This window comes from Ranitomeya variabilis, chromosome 3 (genome assembly GCF_051348905.1).
Source record: "Ranitomeya variabilis isolate aRanVar5 chromosome 3, aRanVar5.hap1, whole genome shotgun sequence".
NCBI lineage: Eukaryota > Metazoa > Chordata > Amphibia > Anura > Dendrobatidae > Ranitomeya > Ranitomeya variabilis.
This window is the reverse complement of record NC_135234.1, coordinates 687402899-687429402: the sequence shown is the minus strand read 5'-3', so window position 1 is coordinate 687429402 and position 26504 is coordinate 687402899. Positions and strand designations below refer to the sequence as shown.

Genomic DNA, 26504 nt, shown 5'->3' with positions numbered 1-26504 from the left:
TTAAAAAATAAAAATAATTACTGTATATTATAAAAAATGAATGACGTGATCGTCTTTTAAAATGTATGCAGCTATTCATGTATTACAACACTGCCCGAGCTAAGGCCACTTTCTGCTCTGGTTTCTAAAGATGGTCTAGAACTTGAACTATTTTATTTAGCCTTCCTTGTAATAATTCACTCAGAACTTTGTAAAATAATAGCTCCAGAGCTGTCAGTCTATATGTATTACTTTATTACAGTATGTATACAGCCATTCATTGCTTTATTGTAGGTAACAGGATAATAATAATGTTTGATCAATTTATTTTGATATAGATTATGTTAGCCCTCTTACATAACATAGTAATGGGAACACATTAACAGTTAAATAATAAATATTAATAAATATATATCAAAAGCATATAATCAGGTAAATTCATGTTTAAAAAATACTAATAGTTACACACACAGAATACCCTTTTATATGAAAATGTAAAAGAAAACACATTAATTATCTGATCAGTACAGCAAAGTTATATTTGTCAGCTAAGGGACAGTAAATACATCTAATGAGAGTGAAACACTCGTATCATATTGGGGAGGAAAGTATTAGGCTTATTTTCTAGTTGTACATGTATGCCATCCACTAATGGAGCATCTTCTTGGACATGGGGTCAAAAGGGTGCAAAATGCAATGACCAGTCCTTTCACCATTGGGTTCCATTTGTGATGTGTGACACCATGTTCATGCACAGCCATTAAATGCTTTATTCATGGCAGTTTCCTTTTTGTAATAATTTGAGACCATATGAAGTGGATCACTCCAGATGTAGTAACGTACACAGTCGTATAGTACACAGTATACTGTATGTACATTGGTATTCAAAGTTGTAGTGGACTGGCCTTTTCAATAGAGACATAGTAAAGCCATACATTCGGCAAAAGGTATCTGTGATGTATCTCTAGTGATAATCTAAGGAGGAGCTGATGTTTGTATATAGTTGGAGAATTTTCTGGTTTGGTAAACATGTTTTGTTAAACTTATTTTGTAGCTGAAAGACATTTCTGTTCAAGAACATTGCCTTCTTATGTTCCCAAATAATGAATTGTATTGCATTGCACACTGTGAGGATTCCAAGGTGCTGGGAGCAGGCAGTGAAGTAACCAAAATTATGTGATTTGCATACTTCCAGCCACATTCCTACTAGACTGTCTGGCCTTACTCAATACACTTGCAATTAAATCGAGGCCGCGCACATCTAGTCGGCATGTGACCGCATGTATACTTATACTTGCAGTCATGTGCCCAGTCTCCTGGCAGCAGTGAATCCTCACATCATGCAGTGCCACACAATTGATGAATGAATGCACGTGATGTGAGGATTCATACGTCTTCAGTCATAAACAGTGACTGCAGACTTGTAGCCCAAGGCCGGACATTCCCTTAAATATGAACTTTCCAATCACATCTGGAATTTTGTTCCAAGTAGCTGCCACTGTTTTAGTAAAAGTTTCTGGAATTTCTTCTAATGCTTACCCTAATCTCAGATTTTGCCATTTGTTATAGTTTTTATTTAATGATTTAATGGGGTTTTCCATTCTAATGATATTGGTTGCCTATTCTTAGGATAGGTCATCATCATCAGATTTCTGATTACTCGTGGCCAGATGTAAACAGTGTACGAAGAGGAACAATACCACTCCTGAGATCGTCTATATCAATGTAGAGGGAAACCCCTTTAATACGGAATGCAAGTGTTCACTAAAGATGTCATATCTGTAAAGCTATGTGCCCACGTTGCAGAAATGCTGCGGAAATGTCCGCAGCATTTCTGCAACTCCCTGCCGCGGGTAAAACGCATGCGGAATTCGTATGCGTTTTCCCGCAAAACACAAGCGTTTTTCAAGCGATGTTAGCTTGCAGAATGCTTGCGTTTTCCAAGCGATTGGAAAAGTGACTGACAGGTTGGTCACACTTGTGAAGCATACTGCTTGACAAGTGTGACCAACTTTTACAATTGACATTGAAAATAATAAAAAATATGGTTATTCTCAGCTTCTGACAGCCCCCGATCTCAGCGGCGCTCCTGGTACGTTCCGTTCCCAGGGATGCTTTGCGCGAAGGACCTTTGTGATGTCACGGTTGTGTTACCATGATGTCATTCCAGGTGATTCACGCAATGCATCCCTGGGAACTGAAGCCACCGCGTGCACCGCTGAGAGGCGGGAGGACTCCGGGGGCCATTGGAAGGTAGGTATAGCCCTATTTTTTTATTTTAATTCTTTTACAGAAATATGGTTCCCAGGGCCTGAAGGAGAGTCTCCTCTCCTCCTGACCCGGGTACCATCCGCACATGAAGCCCTCACTTTACGCATGGTGGGCATAGCCACATGCGTAAAGTGAGCGTTTCAATGCAATCCTATGGCTGCAGAATCGCTGCGATTCCACAGAAATAATGAACATGCTGCGGATTTTACCACTATGCGATTCCGCATAGGATTGCATGGGAATGCGGTTTTTATGCGTTTCCGCTGTGGCAAAAAACGTGGCACAAACGCATAAAAAAACGCAACGTGGGTACACAGCCTAAAGCTGAGAAGTCCAATTTAATTTGGGCAGTGCCTTAGCAGGCTCTCTATGTGCCTATGATATTAGTAATACTTAAAGGGGTTCGTCAGTGAGAATAAGTTATCACATATCAATGGGGATCCTACCTCTGGGATTCAAACCTATTGCCACAACAGGGCACTTTTATCCCTATTAGAATGGAATGGCAGAGCACATTCCTGACCGCCGCTCCATTCATTACCTATGGGGCTGAGATTGGGGATAAAAGTGCCACATTCTGCCGATAACTGTGGGTCCCAGTGGTCAGACCCCTGGATCTATAAGTTATCACCTATCCTGCGGATAAATTATTTTCATCGGGCTATACATTTAACACTAAAGACTGAATACTTGACCTTCTATAATCTGTTGGTAGATTTCAGAATTTTTCTGACCTGGACTGTTAATAAAAAGCAAATAAGAAAAGACGCTTTGTGCGGTGTATTTAGGATATTCATATAAGAAATGATCATGACGTCATTGTAAGCCCTTCTGGTCAGCATATATACCGGTAATTATTTCTGCAATTTTTACCAACGAGATCAGCAATTCTTTATTAATATTCCCTTTATATTATCTGAATTCCTAAGAACATATTTATTTCAATTGTTGCATAAGACAGGATTCTTCTGCAGTATTTTGTCTACTTATCAAAGGGGCTGTCCACAACCTTTTATAGGTTTTAAAATGGTCTAATGTTAGTCCTAAAATAAATAAAAATAAAACAAAATCTCACCCATAGTGCACTCCTATTTACTGCTGTTGTGTCCCCTGTCAATCTCATAGCTTCCTCTTCCTCGCTGCTAAAATGAAAATTGACCGCTGCAGGCAATCAGTTGCCTCTGAATGGCTGCAGAGGTCAGCTGTTGCCCCCACCGAAATGAAGTAGCCAGGAGCCTGGCAGGGGACACGAACACTGTGATGGAGCTGTAGGGATCTTTTAGGTGAATGTTTTGTTTTTTTTTATTTTGGGAGCGCCATCAGACCACTTTTAAATTGATAAACACCTTTACATATACAATCTATATGTGCGTTCTGACTCTGCCTTTACAGATTCCATGTGTGACTATACACTTTCAGATATGTGTGATATACTCATTCTGAATACATGTAGTCTCCGTGTGGCCTCCTGTCTCATCTTTGATGACGTTGTAAGCCCGTTCATCTGACGTGCCAAGTCGGAGAAGCTTGTAAGCTGCAGTCCTATATTTCTTTGAAATGAAGTTGTAGAGGAGCGGGTTGATGGAGGCGCTCAGGTAAAACAGCTGCATTGCAACTATGTTGAAATACTGGGAAACTTTCAGTGTCTGGAAGTCGTTGGTGTTTGCAAAGATGATTCTTCCAATGTGAAATGGCAGCCAGCAGATTATGAAAGAAAGTACGACCACAGCTTAAAAACAAAAAGAGGAGAATACAGGTCAACAGTATTACCAATAACTCATTTGTTTGTTTTTTTTGTTTGTTTTTTTTCATTTTCTAGATCGTTCTATTAAATGTATGATAATTGTAAGGGAAGCATAGGGCAGACATATCCAGGAGAAATGTGTACTGTAGCCACTTCCCCATTGGATTAATCACCTGCCCTATAAACATGTTACGGATCCTCAATGCCTGTTACTCAACTTATAGTTCAGCATATACGCCCCAACAATTTTCATTACCTTTTTACATAATCTGATTTTCAGCCGATTATCTTTTGCATATGAGGACATTCCAAGTTTCCCAATAGATGATGTTCGGGAAGAGAGATTAGACCAGTTGGATGTCATCAGGCCAAGAATTGATGAACAAGCATTCTAGAGCATCGGACAGTGTAGTCTTGCCAGCAATGACCCGAGTAATGAGAAAAATGCTTGTTGTTGGGTGATAGGATTATTTATGGCGTCATAAAAGTCATCATTATCGACAGAGCTCATGTAAACAGGCGATGTTCTGCTGATAACAATAGTCTATGGGGACAGAATGATTGTATTAGCGATTGTTCTGTTGCCATCAGTGCTCATCAGCCTGTGTAAACAGGCCAGTAAATGAATGCTGATGGACACATACAGTACAGACCAAAAGTTTGCACACCTTCTCATTTAAAGATTTTTCTGTATTTTCATGACTATGAAAATTGTATATTCACACTGAAGGCATCAAAACTATTAATTAACACATGTGGAATTATACACTTAACAAAAAAGTGTGAAACAACTGAAATTATGTCTTATATTCTAGGTTCTTTAAAGTAGCCACCTTTTGCTTTGATGACTGCTTTGCACACCCTTGGCATTCTCTTGATGAGCTTCAAGAGGTAGTCACCGGAAATGGTTTTCACTTCCCAGGTGTGCCCTGTCAGGTTTAATAAGTGGGATTTCTTGCCTTATAAATGGGGTTGGGACCATCAGTTGTGTTGTGCAGAAGTCTGGTGGATACACAGCTGATAGTCCTACTGAATAGACTGTTAGAATTTGTATTATGGCAAGAAAAAAGCAGTCAAGTAAAGAAAAACCAGTGGCCATCATTACTTTAAGAAATGAAGGTCAGTCAGTCCGAAAAATTGGGCAAACTTTGAAAGTGTCCCCAAGTGCAGTGGCAAAAACCATCAAGTGCTACAAAGAAACTGGCTCACATGAGGACCGCCCCAGGAAAGGAAGACCAAGAGTCACCTCTGCTTCTGAGGATAAGTTTATCCGAGTCACCAGCCTCAGAAATCGCAGGTTAACAGCAGCTCAGATTAGAGACCAGTTCAATGCCACACAAGAGTTCTAGCAGCAGACACATCTCTACAACAACTAAGGAGACTTTGTGCAGCAGGCCTTCATGGTAAAATAGCTGTTAGGAAACCACTGCTAAGGACAGGCAACAAGCAGAAGAGAATTGTTTGGGCTAAAGAACATAAGGAATGGACATTAGACCAGTGGAAATCTGTGCTTTGGTCTGATGAGTCTAATTTTGAGATTATTATTATTATTATTATTTATTGTTATAGCGCCATTTATTCCATGGCGTTTACATGTGAGGAGGGGTATACATAATAAAAACAAGTGCAATAATCTTAAACAATACAAGTCATAACTGGTACAGGAGGAAAGAGGACCCTGCCCGCGATAGCTCACAATCTACAAGGGATGGGTGAGAATACAGATAATACAGAGAATACAGGGGAGATCGGAGGAGGAGGTGTGATGGTGTGGGGGTGCTTTGCTGGTGACACGGTTGGGGATTTATTCAAAATTTAAGGCATACTGAACCAGCATGGCTACCACAGCATCTTGCAGCGGCATCCTATTCCATCCAGTTTGCGTTTAGTTGGACCATCATTTATTTTTCAACAGGACAATGACCCCAAACACACCTCCAGGCTGTGTAAGGGCTATTTGACCAAGAAGGAGAGTGATGGGGTGCTACGCCTGATGATGACCTGGCCTCCACAGTCACCAGACCTGAACCCAATCGAGATGGTTTGGGGTGAGCTGGACCGCAGGCAAAAGGGCCAACAAGTGCTAAGCATCTCTGGGAACTCCTTCAAGAATGTTGGAAGACCATTCCTGGTGACTACCTCTTGAAGCTCATCAAGAGAATGCCAAGAGTGTGCAAAGCAGTCATCAAAGCAAAAGGTGGCTACTTTGAAGAACCTAGAATATAAGACATATTTTCAGTTGTTTCACACTTTTTTGTTAAGTATATAATTCCACATGTGTTAATTCATAGTTTTGATGCCTTCAGTGTGAATGTACAATTTTCATAGTCATGAAAATACAGAAAAATCTTTAAATGAGAAGGTGTGTCCAAACTTTTGGTCTGTACTGTATAATTTGATCAGCGCTCATTTAGGCCCCATTAGACTGTTGGCCAAACCCACCATCGACGGGATCGTCCAACTGATTAATGTGTATGAGGGTGTTCGGCCGACTGATGATTTGTACAGATGTCGATCTGGACTGTCTTATTCGGACTGCCAATCAAATTGTTTTCCCATAAATAAAACGCTGGCCAATGTGTCAGCGGCTTTCCCATAGAGATCACAGGAGCGCTCTGCTGAGATGGGTGTCAGCCGGACGATAAGCCAACACATCATTTGGCCAACAGACATCTAATATGTATGGCTAGCCTTAATGGGGTGAGATTAAGCCATGTAACTTTTCCTTAATCTTTTGTTTCCACAGGAGATGAATTATTTTCCTCTGTTAATGAACATGATCGCTTGGTCAGGTGGAGCATGTTTGAGATACAGGGTCTAAAGACATTTATCGCAGGTAACTAATATAAATGATAACTTCACTGTCAGTTGCATTCCGTTTCCAGACTATACAAGTCATGTCTCTATTGACAATCGTTCATAGATGCATTCAGAAAAGAGGGAAGATTTTTTTTTTCCTCACTCGTCATCCATGTGCAATCTGTATAGAGTCTGGTTTTTTTTTTACATCAGCTATTAATAATTGATAGGACCATTTACAGTTTCCCATGTTACAGAATTGCAATGTATCTGAAAAAATCGTATGCTGCACTGTGGCTCCGAATGGCATCCGATATAGAGGGAATCTTGAAAGGGTGAGTCTCATCCGATTTACAGAGGAACATCGCTCATGCTGCTATTGTTTTCCTATGCAGATGCAGTCAGTAAAATTCATTCATCTGCACTGACCCTTTGAATAACATTGGTCTAATGCGATCCATTTCTTTTACCAAATTGCCCTTGGGCCGAAAATACGGTCGTGTGCATGAGCCCATAGTGTGTTAAATACAATACAGTACATAGTACTTGTAGACATATAAAGCACTGGGGGTATAATAGTGGGCATTGCTTTATGAGTAAAAGTGGCACTATTTGCACAGAATAAGAAAATAGACTCTTATATATAATCCTGGACAGCTCATTTAAAAAAAACTACGGCTATACATGTATTAGTGAGCAAACTAACTTCTAATATCATTTGTCTTCCACTCTGCTGCTGTCACCACCTAGGCATGACAATTTGGTGAAAGTTTGCAAATTTAATTTTCAGAATTTCAAACTTATAGCAATGTTAATTATCAAAAGTATAACATGTATAATACGTACAAATTCATTTTTTTTAGGCAGTCAAAAACAGTGACCCCAATTTATCAAGTCCGGCAATTTTTCTACCTGTGTTGATGAGGAGGCATGGTGGAGTCAGACACTCCTGATTTATTAAAAGGCACATTCCTCTAAAGGTGATTTCACACTGTGCTTTGTCATACGTTCATTGGTCCGGTCGGGGCTTATGTCTGGAAAACTCACAAAACGGGATTAGAGCATGTTTGCAGATCGAACCATTGATTATAATAGTGCTGGAGGAGTCACCATGTGCTCTGTTGTGCATCATTTTTGAGCGTGTACGCCCACATGAGGAGACAACTGAGATGCAGTCACCGCACAAACACTGCCGGAAAAAGCCGAAGACTGCCGAGTGCAGTGAATACCGCCGGAGGGTAATGAGCGGCCCCGGAAGCAGATGCGGCCGGGAGACAGCGGGATGGGAGGACGCGTCTCTGGACAGGTAAGTATAATTATAAAGTTTATTATTAATTGTATGCTTTCTTTTACAGGCCCACCCTGGACCCAAACTGTAACACAGGTTTCACATGGAAACTCGTGTTCGGGACCTTGGTACAGGTCCCGAACTTTACAGTTTGGGTTCGCCCATCCCTACTAATAACAGCTTATTAGTGGGGGTGCCGACTGACGGATCCCACCAATCTGATATTGATGGCTTGTCCCAAGTATAGGTCATCATTATTTTAGGCAAAGCTAACTCCTTTATCCCCTTGTAAACACAGCTATTTTTACTTTCTTCTTCCTTGCCTTCTAAGATCCATAACTTTTCTTTTTCTTCAACACAGACATATGAATAGTCCACAAAAAAAAGAAAAAATAGAACGGCACTAGGTAAGGCGATATTCGATGTATGGTAGGACAAAATGCTGCACAAGCCAATATCTCATGTGACCATGAAGCGGTAGTGGTTTCAACTCGCACTGCAGTGCTCAACCAAAATGTAATCCATAATGAGAAATATGAAGAAAAAGAAATAGTGGCACTCACCAAGCGATGCGTTTAAAAGTCCTTTTATTCTCCCACTTAGTGGGGTAAGGACATACCGCTAGGGCGGCGGGTGTACACAAAGGTGCAAGGAGCAAACAGGACGACGGCCGTTTCGCACCGACTGTGCTTCAACGAGTACAGAACCTGTAGTTCGGGAGCCACATGTGGCTCGCGGTCCCACTAATTGTGGCTCGCGACTGTCTGCCAGCTTGGTGCATTAGCTCCAGGTCTAGCAAACAGGTATGAAGAGTACATCTCAAAATGGTGAATTTTTGAGTAGCCCTGCACAGAAAAGCAGATCTGGATACACATATACTGGTCTTAGGGGTTTAGAGATGTTTTAGGTGTGGAGGATGATATTACCTGTTAGATGAGGTTCTAGAAGCTTGATGCAACGAAGCTTGATGCGACAGTGTGTTGGGAGTCCTTGATGGGAGAATACTGAATTGGTGCATTGTGGTAACCCCTGGATCTCAGTGCACTGCTTTGGAGTGATTTCTGTGGAAAAGCTTTGGTTATCATTATACCCGTAATGGGGGATTTGGTTGACACTACGTTTAGGGGGACAGGAGCAGGAGGTTGCTCGTGACCCCCTCTCAGAGCTGAATGTGGCTCACGACACTCTCTCAGTTCTGAATGTGGCTCTCTAGGTCAAAAAGGTTGGGGACCGCTGCCTTAGAACAAAGAATGACAAAAGGAAAAGGGAGGATAAAGCACAAAAATTTAAAATTTTGAGAACTTAAGGGGTTAAAAACAGCATTTTATGCATTCAAATTAATAAAAATGAAAGGACAAATACTAGACTGAGGTTAAATGCACATGGCATTTTTTAGGCGTCGTCACAGCCACCCAAGGTTCCCAGCGAAGAAGCTTTAGGCCTGTTTCACACGTCAGTGGCTCCGGTACGTGTGGTGACAGTTTTCTCACGTACCGGAGACACTGACTCACGTAGACACATTAAAATCAATGTGTCTCTGCACATGTCAGCGTGTTTTCACGGACCGTGCGTCCGTTTGAAAAACACAGAGACATGTCAGTGTTCGTGGGAGCGCACGGATCACACGGACCCATTAAAGTCAATGGGTCCGTGTAAAACACGTACCGCACACGGATGCTGTCCGTGTGCCGTGCAGGAGACAGCGCTACAGTAAGCGCTGTCCCCAGCGTGGTGCTGAAGCCGCCATTCATCCTTTCTCTCCAGCAGCGTTCGCTGGAGAGAAGGAATGAAAAATCATTGTTTTTTTTATTTTTTTGTGGTTAAAATAATGTTCCCGGTAACCTCCCCCCTCCCACACCCTGTGCGCCCGCCCGCTGGAAATAAAATACTCACCCAGCTCCCTCGTTGCTTCCTCTCAGCGCTGCAGCTTGTCCTGTATGAGCGGTCACGTGGTACCGCTCATTACAGTGATGAATATGCGGCTCTACCTCCCATAGGGCTCACGGACACACGGACACGGATAACTCCGGTACCGATTTTTCCGGTACCGGAATTATCTGGACGTGTGAGACTGGCCTTAGGAAAAAGCTGGTGGTAATTTTCCCAGGATCGCTTCGCCGCCATCTTTTATTCAAGTATAGAGAGTGGGCGGCTTCCTAGTAGAATACACCTGAGGAATTTTACTTATTTTGACTGCTTCAGAGTTTCTGAGCCTGCAAGTGGTTAAAAGAAGTGTCATAAGACGGAACATATACACAATGGTGTTTTGACATTTCTGTGAATTTTATGATGCACTTTTGAGGCTTTTTTTTTTTTCAGGTGGAATCTGCCTGAGAAAGACGCCATGTGCACATAGCCTTAAAGGGTTATCATGGCTAGATGACAATTTTAGGTAAGCAGTGCAATACACACACTGTAAGGGTATGTGCATTGGGTGCTCGAGAGTAAGCCGAGTATCGCGGGTGCTCGAGTGACATGCTCGAGTTCCCGCCCCACATGTTTCACGGCTGTTCGATAGCCAAAAACATGTGGGGATTGCTAGTGTATGGCAGGAAATGCCTGTATGTTTTATTTGGCTAACAACCGCTAAACATGCAGGGTGGGAACTCGAACATGTAACTTGAGTATCCTCGATACTCTGTGCGCACCCGAGCTCCCAAAGCAAACCCGAGAAGTGAGTTTTTAAATTCAACACTAGTGGTTAAAGAGGATAAGTTTTCCAGTGGAAATCACTTCAGGAAACATTCCTTCTTTGTGTCAATTTTTTAAAGAAATTTTTAATTTCCTGAAGAGGTTTTGCAGAGTTTTTTTTTTTTTTTTTTTAAGTGTTTTTGGCGTAAAAAAGTCTGCGGTGATTGTTTAAAATCTGCAGATGTCGATTCCTTTTGCGGGTATGCTGAGTTTCCTGTATGGATTTTCCCCATAGATTTATATTAGATGTGGAAATTCTGCAAGTAAAACATGCACATGAAGAAAAACATAAAAAACGCATGTAATCTGCACCTACGTATGTCAAAGTTTTGTCAAAGTCAAATAACAGGAAGTATCAAAAACAAAACAGCTGTATTTAACCCCTTTACCCCCAAGGGTGGTTTACACGTTAATGGCCGGGCCAATTTTTACAATTCTGACCACTGTCCCTTTATGAGGTTATAACTCTGGAGCGCTTCAATGGATCCCAGTGATTCTGACATTGTTTTCTCGTGACATATTATACTTCATGGTAGTGGTAAAATTTATTTGATATTACCTGTGTTTATTTGTGAAAAAAATGGAAATTTGGCGAAAATTTAGAAAATTTCGCAATTTTCCAACTTTGAATTTTTATGCCCTTAAATCACAGAGATATGTCACACAAAATACTTAAGTAACATTTCCCACATACAGTATCTACTTTACATCAGCACAATTTTGAAACCAACATTTTTTTTTGTTAGGGAGTTATAAGGGTTAAAAGTTGACCAGCAATTTCTCATTTTTACAACACCATTTTTTTTTTAGGGACCACATCACATTTGAAGTCACTTTGAGGGGTTTATATGATAGAAAATACCCAAGTGTGACACCATTCTAAAAACTGCACCTCTCAAGGTGCTCAAAACCACATTCAAGAAGTTTATTAACCCTTCAGGTGTTTCACAGGAATTTTTGGAATGTTTAAATAAAAATGAACCTTTAACTTTTTTTTCACAAAATGTTTTACTTCAGCTTCAATTTGTTTTATTTTACCAAGGGTAACAGGAGAAATTGGACCACAAAAGTTGTTGTGCAATATGTCCTGATTACGTAGATACCACATATGTGGGGGGGAACCACTATTTGGGCGCATGGCAGAGCTCGGAAGGGAAGGAGCGCCATTTCACTTTTCAATGCAAAATTGACTGGAATTGAGATAGGATGCCATGTCGCGTTTGGAGAGCCCCTGATGTGCCTAAACATTGAAATCCCCCACAAGTGTGACACCATTATGGAAAGTAGACCCCCTAAGGATCTTATCTAGATGTGTGGTGAGCACTTTGACCGACCAAGTGTTTCACTACAGTTTATAACTCGGGTTTATAACGCGGAGCCGTGAAAATAAAACTTTTTTTTTTCCACAAAAATAATTTTTTAGCCCCCCAATTTTTTTTTTCCCAAGGGTAACAGGAGAAATTGGACCCCAAAAGTTGTTGTCAGAAGTACGCTAATACCTCATATGTGGGGGGGGAACCACCGTTTGGGCACATGGCAGAGCCTGGAAGGGAAGGAGCGCTGTTTGGAATGCAGACGGTCTGCAGGCGTCACATTGCGTTTGCAGAACCCCTGATGTACCTAAACAGTATAAACCCTCCACAAGTGACCCCATATTGGAAACTAGACCCCCAAGGAACTTATCTAGATGTGTTGTGAGAACTTTGAACCTCCAAGTGTTTCACTACAATTTATAAAGCAGAGCCGTGAAAATATAAAATAATTTTTTCCCACAAAAATGATTTTTTAGCCCCCAAATTTTTATTTTCCCAAGGGTAACAAGAGAAATTGGACCCCAAAAGTTGTTGTCCAATTTGTCCTGAGTACGCTAATACCCCATATGTTAGGGTAAACCCCTGTTTGGGCGCACGGGAGAGCTCGGAAGGGAAGGAGCACTGTTTTACTTTTTCAACTCAGAATTGGCTGGAATTGAGATCGGATGCCATGTCGCGTTTGGAGAGCCCCTGATGTGCCTAAACAGTGGGAACTCCCCAATTCTAACTGAAACCCTAACCCAAACACACCCCTAATCCCAACCCTAACCATAACCCTCACCACACCCCTAACCCGAACACGCCCCTAACCCTAATCCCAACCATACCCCTAATCCCAACCCTAACCACACCCCTAACTCCAACACACCCCTAACCCTAATCCCAACCATACCCCTAACCCCAACACTCCCCTAACCCTAATCCCAACCCTAACTCCAACACGCCCCTAACCCTAATCCCAACCATATCCCTAACCCCAACACACCCCTAAACCTAATCAAAACCCTAACCACACCCCTAACTCCAACACACCCCTAACCCTAATCCCATCCATAAATGTAATCCAAACCCTAACTCTAACTTTAGCCCCGACCCTAACTGTAGCCCCAACCCTAACCCTAACCCTAATGGGAAAATGGAAATAAATATTTTTTTATTTTATTATTTTTCTCCTACTAAGGGGGTGAAGGGGGGTTTGATTTACTATTTATAGCGGGGGGGTTTAGCGGATTTTTTTTTTTTTTTCCAGTTTAATATTTATTTTATTTTCAAAAAGTGACACATAACAAAAACATAAATTATTTCCATTACAAATTATAATTACATAAAAAAAAAAAAAAAAAAAAAAAAAAAATTTTAACAGCTATGTTAAGACAAATAATATTTACTCACAGTCCACGTTTGCCAAATCTTTGCTACCTTTTTTCTCCTAATGCGAGACTGAGACAACATTAATTCATATTTACAGTTCACATTCAGCTTTTCGGTCAGCTCTTTTAGGGTTGGAGGAGAGGTCTCCTTCCATTTTCTAGCCAACAGTATCCGAGCCGCTATCAATATATGTGATATCAACCCTCTAATTTGTTTAGGAAATATTTCCAAACCGATGTGTAAAATCGCCATTGAGGGAGTAATTTGTTCCATTACCCCCGTAATCTCCATAATCAGCTTCAGCACACCGCCCCAGAAGGATAAAAGCTTCGGGAACAAGTACCAGATATGTCTCTGGTTGCCTACTAGTCCACATCCTCGCCAACATAAATGGGAGGATTGCTGATTAAATTTTGCAATTCTCTCTGGGCATAGATACCATCTCATTTGAGTTTTCTTTAATTGTTCCACGTGATTTATACAGGATGACACTCTCTTAACCTCCTTTATGCTATTTCCCCATAGTTTTAATTCTAATACCTCCCCTAACTCTAATTCCCATTTTTTCATATAGGGCAGTTTAATCTCTTCCACTGGATTAATTAAAGCTCTATAAAACACTGATATTCCTTTTATAATTGGACCTGCTGTTACTATAAGTTTTCCCATCTTTCCCTCTCCCGTAGTACCAGAGTGTCTCGCTATTACAATTTTATTTAGAAAATTAATAATTTGTAAATACTGATAAAAATATTTTCGTATTCCAACATATTTATTAGCCAATTGATCAAAAGGAATAACTCCAGTGATTTCCATTATATCTGCTAAAGTTTGTATACCTGCCCCTCGCCATTGTTGGAGGTTTAAATAAGGAATATGGGGCTCAATGGCATATATTGATAATGTTTCACATGGTATCCCTAACAGCGAGGGCAATAACAATCTCCATAACCGGATTGCCGCCTGCATTGTTGGCAATAAGGGGGAGGTGGGTCCGGTTTGAATTAACTCTGTCTCTAGCGCCAGACGCGTGGAACCCCGTCTAGAATAAAATTTTTCTATCTGCATCCATCTGTGGTTTCCAGTCATCTGCCACCATTCTTTTAAACCCACTAATATTGAGGCTCTATGATATGCCATTAGATCCGGAACTCCCATCCCCCCTGCTTCCATAGGTAGATATAGTAACGCCCTTGCTACACGTGGTTTCTTATATGCCCATATGTATTTACTAACTAATAATTGTAGATCAAAAATATATTTTTTTGGTATATTTAGGGGGAGGGTTCTGAAATAATACAAGATCTTTGGTAAGGCTATCATTTTGAAAGCATTAATACGGGCTATCCAAGAAGTGGTGATTTTATGCATATCTTCTAGTAAAATTTTAATTTGTGTATGTAGATTTGTAAAATTTACTTTTATTATCTGATCTGTAGTTGTCAACATTATCCCTAAGTACAGAATTCCTTCTTTTAACCACTGAAATGAAAATAATTTCTTCATATCTTGTATGGACTCTATTGACATTGCCACCGGGAGAATTGATGATTTATTCAGGTTTAATTTATAGAACGATATCTCACTGAATTCCTTCAGCTCCTCTAAGACTGTCGATAAGGACTGTTTGATGTTCACACAAGAAATAATAATATCATCCGCATAAAGACTTATTTTATGAGCTTCCTTTCCTACCATTACCCCTGAAATTAAAGGCGAAATCCTAATCCTTTCCGCCAGTGGTTCCATACATAGGACAAAAATTATTGGGGACAAGGGGCAACCCTGTCGCACCTCGTTTGTTATGTAAAAAGGTTCCGACAGAGCGCCTGCCGTCCACACTCTCGCCGAAGGGGCCGCATATATAGCTAAAATAGCTGCGAGAATTGATCCTCCCAACCCAAATTTTTCCAGAACTGCCCGGACATAACCCCAGTGCACCCTGTCAAAGGCCTTCTCTGCGTCCAATGACAGGAATGCACTGGGGAGGCCAGACAGCTCCGCAATCCGCACTAGATCTAACATTCGGCGTATTCCATCTTTCGCCTCTCTACCCCTCACAAACCCTACCCGGTCTGGTGAGACCAGATCTTGAATGATCTGATTTAAACGTGAGGCTAACATTTTAGTAAAAATTTTTATATCGGTGTTCAAGAGAGCTATAGGTCTAAAATTTTCTGGGGTTGTGGGTGTTTTGCCGGGTTTCGGTAAAGTAATAATAGTAGCCTCCAAATTAACTTTCTCGATTGACCCCTCATCCCTCCACCTCGAAAATATTCTCAACATAAAAGGAACCAACTCCTCCTGAAAAATTTGGTAATAATAGTTAGGAAATCCATCCGGCCCAGGAGCGCTAGCCCTTTTAGACTGTTTTATGATCGAAATAATTTCTTCTTTTGTGAAGGGAGCATTCAAATAGTTCAATTGCTCATCTGAAATCTTAGGGAGATTCACGGATCCAAGATAATTTTTTATTCCCTGCATCGAGGGTTGTGGGATCCCCGGGTCACTCCCCAGATTATACAGCTTTATATAATATTTAACAAATTCTTCAGCTATTCCCATAGGATTTCTCACATAAGACCCATCTGACTTCAAAATATATTCAGTCCTATTTTTTATCTCTCTTTTTTTTATTCTTCGAGCAAGGAGGACCCCCCCTTTATCCCCAGCAGAATACCACTTCATTTTTAATTTACGCATGTTATGTGCATACGCAGACAGCATTGAATCTCGTAATTTAAATCTAATTGAAAATATTTCAGCAGTGATTGAAGGCGTGACCGCCTTCTTGTTAATAGATTCTAAGGTTTGCAATCTGCCCAGAAGATCTCTTTTCTCCTTCTCCTTTCCTTGTTTCAGAATAGAAGCTTGTTGTAATAACACCCCCCTTATAACCGCTTTATGTGCCATCCACAATATTTCATCATTGATCTCCCCATTGTCATTTTGATCAAAATATTCCCTTACTGCAGAACCTACTATCGAAGATACCTTTTCATTCAGGAGCATTTCCTCATTCATGTGCCACCTAAATATGGGCGCTTGTTGGTGGGACAGTGAGATCTTAAGATATGTAGGAGCATGATCCGACCATGTTATCAGACCAATCCTTGCTTCCATACTCCTTACTAATATGTTATCATCCACCAGGAAATAATCTATTCTGCTGTATGTGTGGTGTCGGTGGGAGAAAAAAGTATAATCTCTTTCTGATGCTTGAACATATCTCCAATAATCATGATAGTGAAATTCGAGTGCTAATGATCTCAACTCCCCTCGACTCCGCTCACCCCCTCGAGAACTGTCCATCTCTCTACTCATAGGAAGATTAAAATCCCCACAAACTATTTTACCTCCTTTTCCAACTGCCTGTATTTTTTTAAATACCTTTCTAATAAATTTTCCTTGGCCCCTATTCGGAGCATATATTGTCGCTAATGTATGAATTATCCCATTTAAAGTACAGGACAAAATCAAAAATCTCCCTTCTGAGTCTACATATGTCTGTAACACTTCACATGCCACTGTATGTTTAATTATAATACAGACCCCACATTTTTTGGCCGTATTATTAGAAAAAAAAATATGTGGAAACTGATCATGGTGGAATTTCCTATTATCTATTTCAAGCAGATGTGTCTCCTGTAAACAAATTATTTCTGCTTGTGATTTTAACACCTCTGACCAGACCATGCTCCTTTTACTAGGGGAATTCATGCCTTTAACATTTAATGACATTATTTTTATACTCATTACAACATATATATATCTTCTGCTATAAAGTCCTCCTCCTCCTTACCCTTTGAACTAATCCTATTAAATACACTAATATCTGTAATATCCAACGCTATAACACAAGCAGATATCTCCGTCTCTTACAGACCCAAACTGCAAAAAAAAAAAAAAAGAAAAGAAAAAAAGCTGCAAAAAAAAAAAAAAACTGCAAAAAGAAAAAAAAAAAAAAATGTTAAACAAAAAAAAGAACCGACATACAATCAGAGCCCTTTGGTTGATCACAAGTACCATAGGGGAGGCCCTGTACCTCGGGCAGAGAAAAAAAAACATCTGCCTTGTAGGGGTCTGGAAAACAAAATTTGTCTCCAGTTAATGTCTCGAGGACCGGCCACGAGGCCTACATTCTCGCCACTTTAGACTTAGACTTTAAACTTTATTCCAGTCATTTACTACTTTCTTCCCTTTTTCCATTCTAGCAGGGGCACATGCGATTTTCCACACCGCTAGTTTCTCCTCAGCTGATTTAGGTGAGACGCAGGCCACTATATTACCTTCATATATTATATGGAGTTTCACAGGATTAAACCCCCCATTTATATCTAATGCTAGCATCTCTCAAGGCTGCGCATACTCTCTGCGCTTTGCCAATGTTGCTGCAGATAAGTCTGAATACACCTGTAACCCTTGAAATTCCGTAGGAAGTGTAAGAGGCTTTCTTGTTTGTTGTATGAATGCTTCCTTGGTGGGAAAACGCAACAATCTGACCAAAATGTCTCTAGGATATGTAGAATCCAGGTGTTTTGGTCTTGGAATCCTGTGAACCCTTTCAATAAGCAGTTCTGCAGGTGAGAAGTCAGGTAGTACCACAGCCAAAAATCTTAACATAAAAGGGGCCAGCTGTTTATCTGTTATGTCCTCCGGGATACCTCGAACTCTAATGTTCTGCCTTCTGGATCTGTCTTCTAAATCATTTAATTTATCATGCACCTTAGACAACTCACTTTTTAGTCTCATTTTCGTCCACAAGAGCATTAATAGTTGTCGTATATTCTGCCATTTTAGACTCTATATGCGCTGTTCTCTCTCCCAGAGAATCCACATCTTTCCTCATTTCATTTAGCATTTCATACAAATCTTCTTTTAGTGATGCCCGCACTGTAGCTATAAACTCATTCATATCCCCTTTTGTAAATGGGGCTGAGCTGCTGCTGCTGCAACTACTGCTCTCATTGTGCTGGGATGGTGCAATACTTCTCCCATTTCTCCCCTGCGGGGAGTGTGGTTCTCTAGGTGGAGTAGCTGAGATTACCTTTCCCCTTGCAGGTACCGTCTGGCCTCCTGGATAGAAGTCCGGCAGTCTAGGAGGTGATGTTTGTTTACTCTTCCCTCGGGTCATCATGTAATTGTAGATGATAAGCAGTAATCAGATTCCTCTGACAGAATCAACTGGCGTTCAGTACAGCTCAGTACAGCTCCGTGAAAGGAGAAGCAGCTTATAGTACCTCTCAAAGCAGCTTCAGAAACGGGAAGCAACTGTAATAAAAAGTCCTTGGCGGCTGAGAAAACTCTATGAAGCCGGCATGAGCTGCTGACAGCCTCGTGGCTTGGAACCCTCACAGACTAGGCGTCGGTCACATTCAGCATCCGGTCACACCCCAGCGGATTTTTATGATTGGCTGCTGTCACACACTAAAAGACGCTTTTTATTGCAAAAAATAGTTTTTGCGTCTCCACATTTTGAGAGCTATAATTTTTCCATATTTTGGTCCATAGAGTCATGTGAGGTCTTGTTTTTTGCGGGACGAGTTGACGTTTTTATTGGTATCATTTTCGGGCACGTGACACTTTTGATTGCTGTTTATTCCGATTTTTGTGAGGCAGAATTACCAAAAACCAGCTATTCGTGAATTTCTTTTGCGGGGGGCGTTTATACCATTCTATGTGTGGTAAAATTGATAAAGCAGTTTTATTCTTAGGGTCAGTATGATTACATTGATACCTCAGTTATGTAATTTTTTTATGTTTTGGCGCTTTTATACAATAAAAACTATTATATAAAAAATAATTATTTTTGCATCGCTTTATTCTGAGGACTGTAACTTTTTTATTTTTTCGCTGATGATGCTGTATGGCAGCTCGTTTTTTGTGGGACAAGATGACGTTTTTCAGCGATACCATGTTTTTTATATCCATATTTTTGATTGCGTGGTATTCCACTTTTTGTCCGGCAGTATGATAATAAAGCGTTGTTTATTGCCTTTTTTTTTCTTTTTTTCTTTTACGGTGTTAACTGAAGGGGTTAACTAGTGGGACAGTTTTATAGGTCGGGTCGTTACGGACCCAGCGATACTAAATATGTGTACTTTTATTGGGTTTTTTTTGTATTATTTTTAGATAAAGAAATGTATTTATTGGAACAATTTTTTTTTGTCTTCATTTAGGATTTTTTTTTTTTACACATGTAAATATATATATATATTTTTTTACTTTGTCCCAGGGTGGGACATTATGTCAGCTGTGATAGTCAGCTGACACCCGGCCGCGATCGGCCACGCTCCCCCCATGAGCGCGGCTGATCGGTGATGACGTACTATCCTGTCGGTGGTCATAGGGGCCCAGACCACCTCGACGGGATAGTACTTCGGATGTCAGAAAGGGGTTAAAGCATGACACCAACAAGAAACAAAAACCACAGCATCAAACTCGTGAAAAAAATGCACGAAAACGCAACAAAAGAAGCCTAATTTAAATAATAGGTGCAGAAATTCTGCAACATAAAAAAATCAACAAAAAATGGTGGGAACGTAGCCTTAGAATTTGGCTCTGATGGTGAGTTCAAGCGGTCAGCACATGGCTGCTCCTATGTGATTTGCATACTTGCGGTCACATACCAATAAGGTTCTTTTCTCGAGAATGCTTGTTCCTGATTGCCATGCTGTGTAGACGGGCCAATCAGCAACCAGCATTTTGCAAGTGATTGCCATGCTTTTTAGACAGGCCAATCACTTGCAAAATGCTGGTTACTGACTGGCCCGTCTACACAGCATGGCAATCACTTTAAAAAGGCTGATTAGTCGGGTGCAATGTTTTTTTTTTTTCCTACAGGCTTATAAATCATTGTTAACATAAGCTATGATGTTCTAGAAGCACAGTACGATCCTATGAATAATTGTTCTGTGCTCATAAAATTTGGGTCTGCCTATCTAAACAGGTCACTAAATGACTGCCGATGTCAGTGCACATAGCCAATCAGAGGTCATATATTGGCCTCAGTCAGCCTGTCTACATTGTCCCTAAGAGAACCCTGGTACATTAGTATTCAGTAATATTATTAGCAGGCATTAGACTCATATAATCGACAGTGGTTTGTCATCATTTATATACAACCCCTGGCAAAAATTATGGAATCACAGGCCTTGGAGGATGTTCATTCAGTTGTTTAATTTTGTGGAAAAAAAAGCAGATCACAGACATGGCACAAAACTAAAGTCATTTAAAATGGCAACTTTCTGGCTTTAAGAAACACTATAAGAAATCAAGAACAAAAAATGTGGTAGTCAGTAATGGTTGCTTTTTTAACCAAGCATAGGGGGAAAATTATGGAATCACTAAATTCTGAGGAAAAAATTATGGAATCACCCTGTTAATTTTCATACTCAAAAATAACATCTGCATCAAATTAGATCCGATCATTAGTCTGCATCTAAAAAGGAATGATCACACCTTGGAGAGCTGTTGCACCTAGTGGACTGACATGTATCATGGCTCTAACACGAGAGATGTCAATTGAAGCAAAGTAGAGGATTATCAAACTCTTAAAAGAGGGTAAATCATCACGCAATGTTGCAAAAGATGTTGGTTGTTCACAGTCAGCTGTGTCTAAAATCTGGACCAAATACAAACAACATGGGAAGGTTGTTAAAGGCAAACATACTGGTAGACCAAAGAAGGCATAAAAGCGTCAAGACCGGAAACTTCAAGCAATATGTCTCCAAAACAGGAAATGCACAACAAAACAAATGAGTCAACTTCTGTGACCAAACTGTAAGAAACCGCCTAAAGGAAATGGGATTAACATTCAGAAAAGCTAAACGAAAGCCATCATGAACACCTAAACAGAAAAAAACAAGGTTATAATGGGCTAAGGAAAAGCAATCGTGGACTGTGGATGACTGGATGAAAGTCATATTCAGTGATGATTTCGTTTGGATGTGACGGTCAGTTTTTTTTAAATGTATTCTTTAGCCTTCTGACTGAGCACTCCGCCTCCTAGCCACAGGTATTTTAATCGCAACAGGTCCATTACCCCTACACAGAGAGAGAGAATGTTAGTCTAAGAAGAGGTTTCACCAGGTACACATAAAATTGGCCATTTTTATGCGCTAAACGCTGTCATTTTTCATATTTCTAGTGCAGTAATGCAGTTCAGTTTTCATGTTTCATGTTTGCATGTTTCAGCTCTGCAGTGTGCTGCCTTATTTACTTGACTGTATATGAGTTGGTGACTCTAGGTTTAGCACCTGTTCACACTCAGTCTGTGTTTGGATGTGACGGTCAGTTTTTTTAAATGTATTCTTTAGCCTTCTGACTGAGCAGTCCGCCTCCTAGCCACAGGTGTTTTAATCGCAACAGGTCCATTACCCCTCCACAGAGAGAATGTTAGTCTAAGAAGAGGTTTCACAGGTACCCATTCAGATGGAGACGTTTATTCTCAGTGAGGAAAGGAAAGCGTAGGACCTGGTATACGAGAGATGCCCTAAAGTGGCTACCAGGTACACATAAAATTGGCCATTTTTATGCTCTAAATGCTCTCATTTTTCATATTTCTAGTGCAGTAATGCAGTTCAGTTTTCATGTTTCATGTTTGCATGTTTCAGCGCTGCAGTGTGCTGCCTTATTTACTTGACTATATTCAGTGATGAATCACGAATCTGCATTGGGCAAGGTGATGATGCTGGAACTTTTGTTTGGTGCCGTTCCAATGAGATTTATAAAGATGACTGCCTGAAGAGAACATGCAAATTTCCACAGTCATTGATGATATGGGGCTGAATGTCAGGTAAAGACACTGGGGAGATGGCTGTCATTACATCTTTAATAAATGCACAAGTTTATGTTGATATTTTGGACACTTTTCTTATCCCATCAATTGAAAGGATGTTTGGGGATGATGAAATCATTTTTCAAGATGATAATGCATCCTTGAAAAAAGACACATAAGGTCAATGTCATGGCCTGCAAATAGTCCGGATGTCAATTCAATTGAAAATCTTTGGTAGAAGTTGAAGGAAATAGTGCATGACAAGGCTCCAACCTGCAAAGCTGATCTGGCAACAGCAATCAGAGAAAGTTGGAGCCAAATTGATGAAGAGAACTGTTTGACACTCATTAAGTCCATGCCTCAGAGACTGCAAGCTCTTAGAAAAGCCAGAGGTGGTTCAAGAAAATACTAGTGTTGTTTTGGAGTGTTTTTTTTGTTTGTTTGTTTTTCATGATTCCATAATTTTTTCCTCAGAATTGAGTGATTACATAATTTTTCCCCTATGCTTGGCTAAAAAAGTAACCATTACTGACTACCACATTTTTTGTTCTTGATTTCTTTTAGTGTTTCTTCAATCCAGAAAGTTGCCATTTGAAATGACTTTAGTTTTGTGCCATGTCTGTGATCTGCTTTTTTTCTACAAAATTACACAACTGAATGAACATCCTCCAAGGCCGGTGATTCCATAATTTTTGCCAGGGGTTGAATTCTAAATATCTTAACAGATAGAATTTCCTCTTCCTATAAGGCCTCATTTAGACGCAAGTGATTGTTCTTGCACCCAAAAAAAATGGATGATCTTCATCAATGTTTGGTCAGTAGGTCCATTTTTACCTCTAGAGTTTCATTTGTTTTTATTTTACATACAAAAAGATTTCTTTATCTTCTCTTATCAAAAACAAAAATCAGGTGGCACACAGGTAGCATGAGCGATGTCCAATTTTTTTCATGGACCCATAAATTTCATTGTCGAATTTGATCCGTAACTCGGATCAAAATTGGACATGTCTCCATGTTCTGTGTGGACCGCTAGGTCTGCAAAAATATACAGACATGTGAACTACCACATAGGCTATATTAAGTATGAGTTCTACCTGTGAATGTTGTATGCGAAAAACTGATGTCTCAATAAGCCCCAACAGTGTATTAGAGAAATAAAGGGTAATGTTGGGCACTTACCTAGAATTTTGACCGTTTGTTTGTGGCACTTTTCTCGTTTTGCTGCATTTGGACCACGGAGATTGTTTTTACTTTTCCACAGTTTCTTACCAATAAAGCCATAAAGAACAGTCAGACATAACATAGGAAAGAAAAAGTAGACAGTTGTTACCCACGTCATGATGTTAAGGAGTCCAGATTCCATGGCGTGCTCTGTAAATTTACACTCCCAGCTAATTTTGGAAGTGGTGTAATTGTAAATTTGTACAGTCTCAAACAGGTTATAAAATGGAGCTGCCGACAACAATGCAATGACCCATAGAAGAACAATGACCATCTTCACCCTTCTCTTGGTAATGAAGACTTTGGCTTTAAGAGGGAAACATATAGCTAGATATCGCTCAATGCTCAAAGCTGTGATATGCAGAATAGTGGAGTATGTACATCCTTCACTAATGAGGTACAGAAATTTACAAAGAAATCCCCCAAAGATCCAAGGTATAGACCTCCAAAGGCGGTACAAGTCAAAAGGCAAGCAGAGGAGAATGATCATGTCGGACACAGCCATGCTGGATAAGTAGAAGTTTGTGGTTGTGTTCATTTCTTTATATCTTTTAATTATAAGGATAGTGATGGTGTTCCCAAAGATCCCAGCTACCATTATGACCAGACAGATTATAGTCAGTGGAATGAGTATTCGAATGGGGAAAAAGGAGCACAAGTTTTCTGTGCATGGTGGAAGGTCGTTATCATAATAGCCAGAGACTTCATTGCTTTCATTACTTCTTATGGAATGGTTCTGCATGATTGAAATCAGGAGAAAATTACTAAGAGTACCACAAATCCAACTTCACCACGCAGGCTCAAACCGATAATGATTGTGAACTTTAGGTCTCATTGAAATCAAAATGGAGAAACTAAAAAAATTACAAGTTCTGAATGTTCAGAAAGGCAGAATTCATCATGAGACATCAGCGACCCAGGAGCAATCTCCTGTCTGCTATAATCAGTCCCCTTATCAGTTCTTATATCTCCTCGGTTGGATTAAACTATAAAGATGCGTTGTTTCCAGCTGTAGTATACATAAAATCCTCTGCGCTGCTGAGATAAAGGACTTCCTAAACATACAATGACTTCAAAGTAAATAGGTTCTTCTAGGAGGAGAGAGACACTTTTCATCTAGCCATGAATGTTGGAAGTAGGTATTCTGCTTTCCAAGGAAAAATACATTCTTCCAAAGCACAAGCAGCCAGGAGGAGATGGGTTTAGGATGAAGTCTGTTGTGCAAGGTCTCTGTACACTGGCTGCATATAACACAAACAGCAATGTCTCCACCCCACAGATTAATCTCTTCTTTGTAGTATACGCCTCCTGTTTTCATTCATTGCTACAAATTGGGATATGATTAAAGGGACCCTGTCATCACTGATCACGCTGCCCATGGCTTGGAATTGGTGCATGATTGCAGCTAGGTATATTTCTCTCTGAACCAATCCTGCATTTCAGAGAAATTATAGTAAGAAGATCCAGCCGGAGATCTTCCAGGTGATTGACAGGTGTCTTCCTCATGTGTACATAGGAGAATCCTATCAATAACCTGTAATAGCATTGGGAAGAGCCTGTCAGGGGTTAGAACGGGGCTCTTCTACTCTCCAGCTGGATCTTCTAACTATACTTTTGGGACGATGGTTGGAGACGAGACCAGTCCTGCTCTGTCCATGGCTCACCAGCCAGGCTCCGATTCGTGCTGCCCATGGTTTAGGCAGCATGATTCCGATGACAGGTTCCCTTGAAAGCAGAGCTTCCGCCAGATTTCGCAATACAAACTGCATGTATAAAAGAACAAAATAGAACTTTTAAACCAGATGAGGCTGCTGTACTTAGTTTAATAATCCACTTCAAAATGGCCGTATAATTTTCCACAAGTGACTCCACCATCACTGCTGCCTGCGCTATACATTTTTCATGATGAATTCTTTACTTTTGCACAATAGCACACATAGTGGCAAAATGTATTGTAAAATGTATTATTTGGTATATTAAATAAATCCTTTCAAAATGAGTAATAACGTAGAAATGACAAAGGTCTTATCATGCACCAGGAGATATAAATCCAGTATCTAAGTAGGGGAAAAAGGATTTATTGTGTCATGTGATGAAAAAATAAAATACACTTTAATCTCTTCTGATATATATGCCAAATCCTGTTCCACTGGCTGCCACATCCACCAATAATTTACCACTTTTCTATGGAATCCGTTTGAATCAAAACATATATTCAACCATAATTGATAACTAATACACACTGACTGAATATATGAACATACATGTAGCCACAAATCACGGAGGTAAATATTTAGTGGTTATCCCAAGACATATGAAAATTGAATAGCCACTCAAAAATTAATATACATATAATTGCATTAAATATATTATAAAAAAAATAAATGGGGAGTGATACAGAACAAAAATTCATAAACAAAAAAAAAGCATCAGATGAAGGGACAACTTGTATGGCTGGTATATAGGACTCCTTGAGAAAGCTAAGGCGAAACACGTGTTGCTTAATTTGGTCGGTCTAATTTATACTTACGGAATGTTTGCACTGACGTCATTGCTGTTGAATTGGTTTATTGAATATTGGGTTACCCTTACCTCATGTGAGATATTCTGGGTTAATTCTCCCTCTGAATTCTTCTTGCACTTGCTATTTTATTATATTTTTATATTTTATTTTATAGTCTTGTATGATATAATGTTCTCAATGTTGTAATCTTTATTGGACTCAGATTATATTCATGTTGTCCCCTCACCTTTTGTTTTTTTTTTTTTTTTTTCTTCGTAAACCTTTGTTCTGCCACTCCCCACTTATATTTATTATCTTTATTTTTAAGTGGGTATCACATATTTTTTTTTAAGTCTTTACTACTTGAATGTTACCAAAAATGCATTTGTTTGGTCCATTATTGCTTCTGAACACATTTGACGTATATACAGGAGACATTCCTATCATACGATGAACATATAGTGTAAACTTGTGCATACAACACTTATTTCCATGTTGGTTGTTTGGCTGACATGAGAAAACATTTTGATTGATTTTAATTAAAA

At 39.9% G+C, this 26504-nt stretch overlaps 1 protein-coding gene across 1 annotated transcript; it reads right to left on the bottom strand.

Annotated features, from left to right (window-relative positions):
• Positions 1-2490: 2490 nt before the first annotated feature.
• On the bottom strand, positions 2491-24408 carry MLNR (motilin receptor). The gene is made up of 2 exons (XM_077299803.1): positions 23415-24408; positions 2491-3979 (listed from the first exon to the last, which is right to left on the bottom strand). Exons 1-2 carry the CDS (start codon positions 24196-24198, stop codon positions 3666-3668), a joined length of 1098 nt encoding a protein of 365 aa, XP_077155918.1. The 5' UTR covers positions 24199-24408; the 3' UTR covers positions 2491-3665.
• Positions 24409-26504: the final 2096 nt, after the last annotated feature.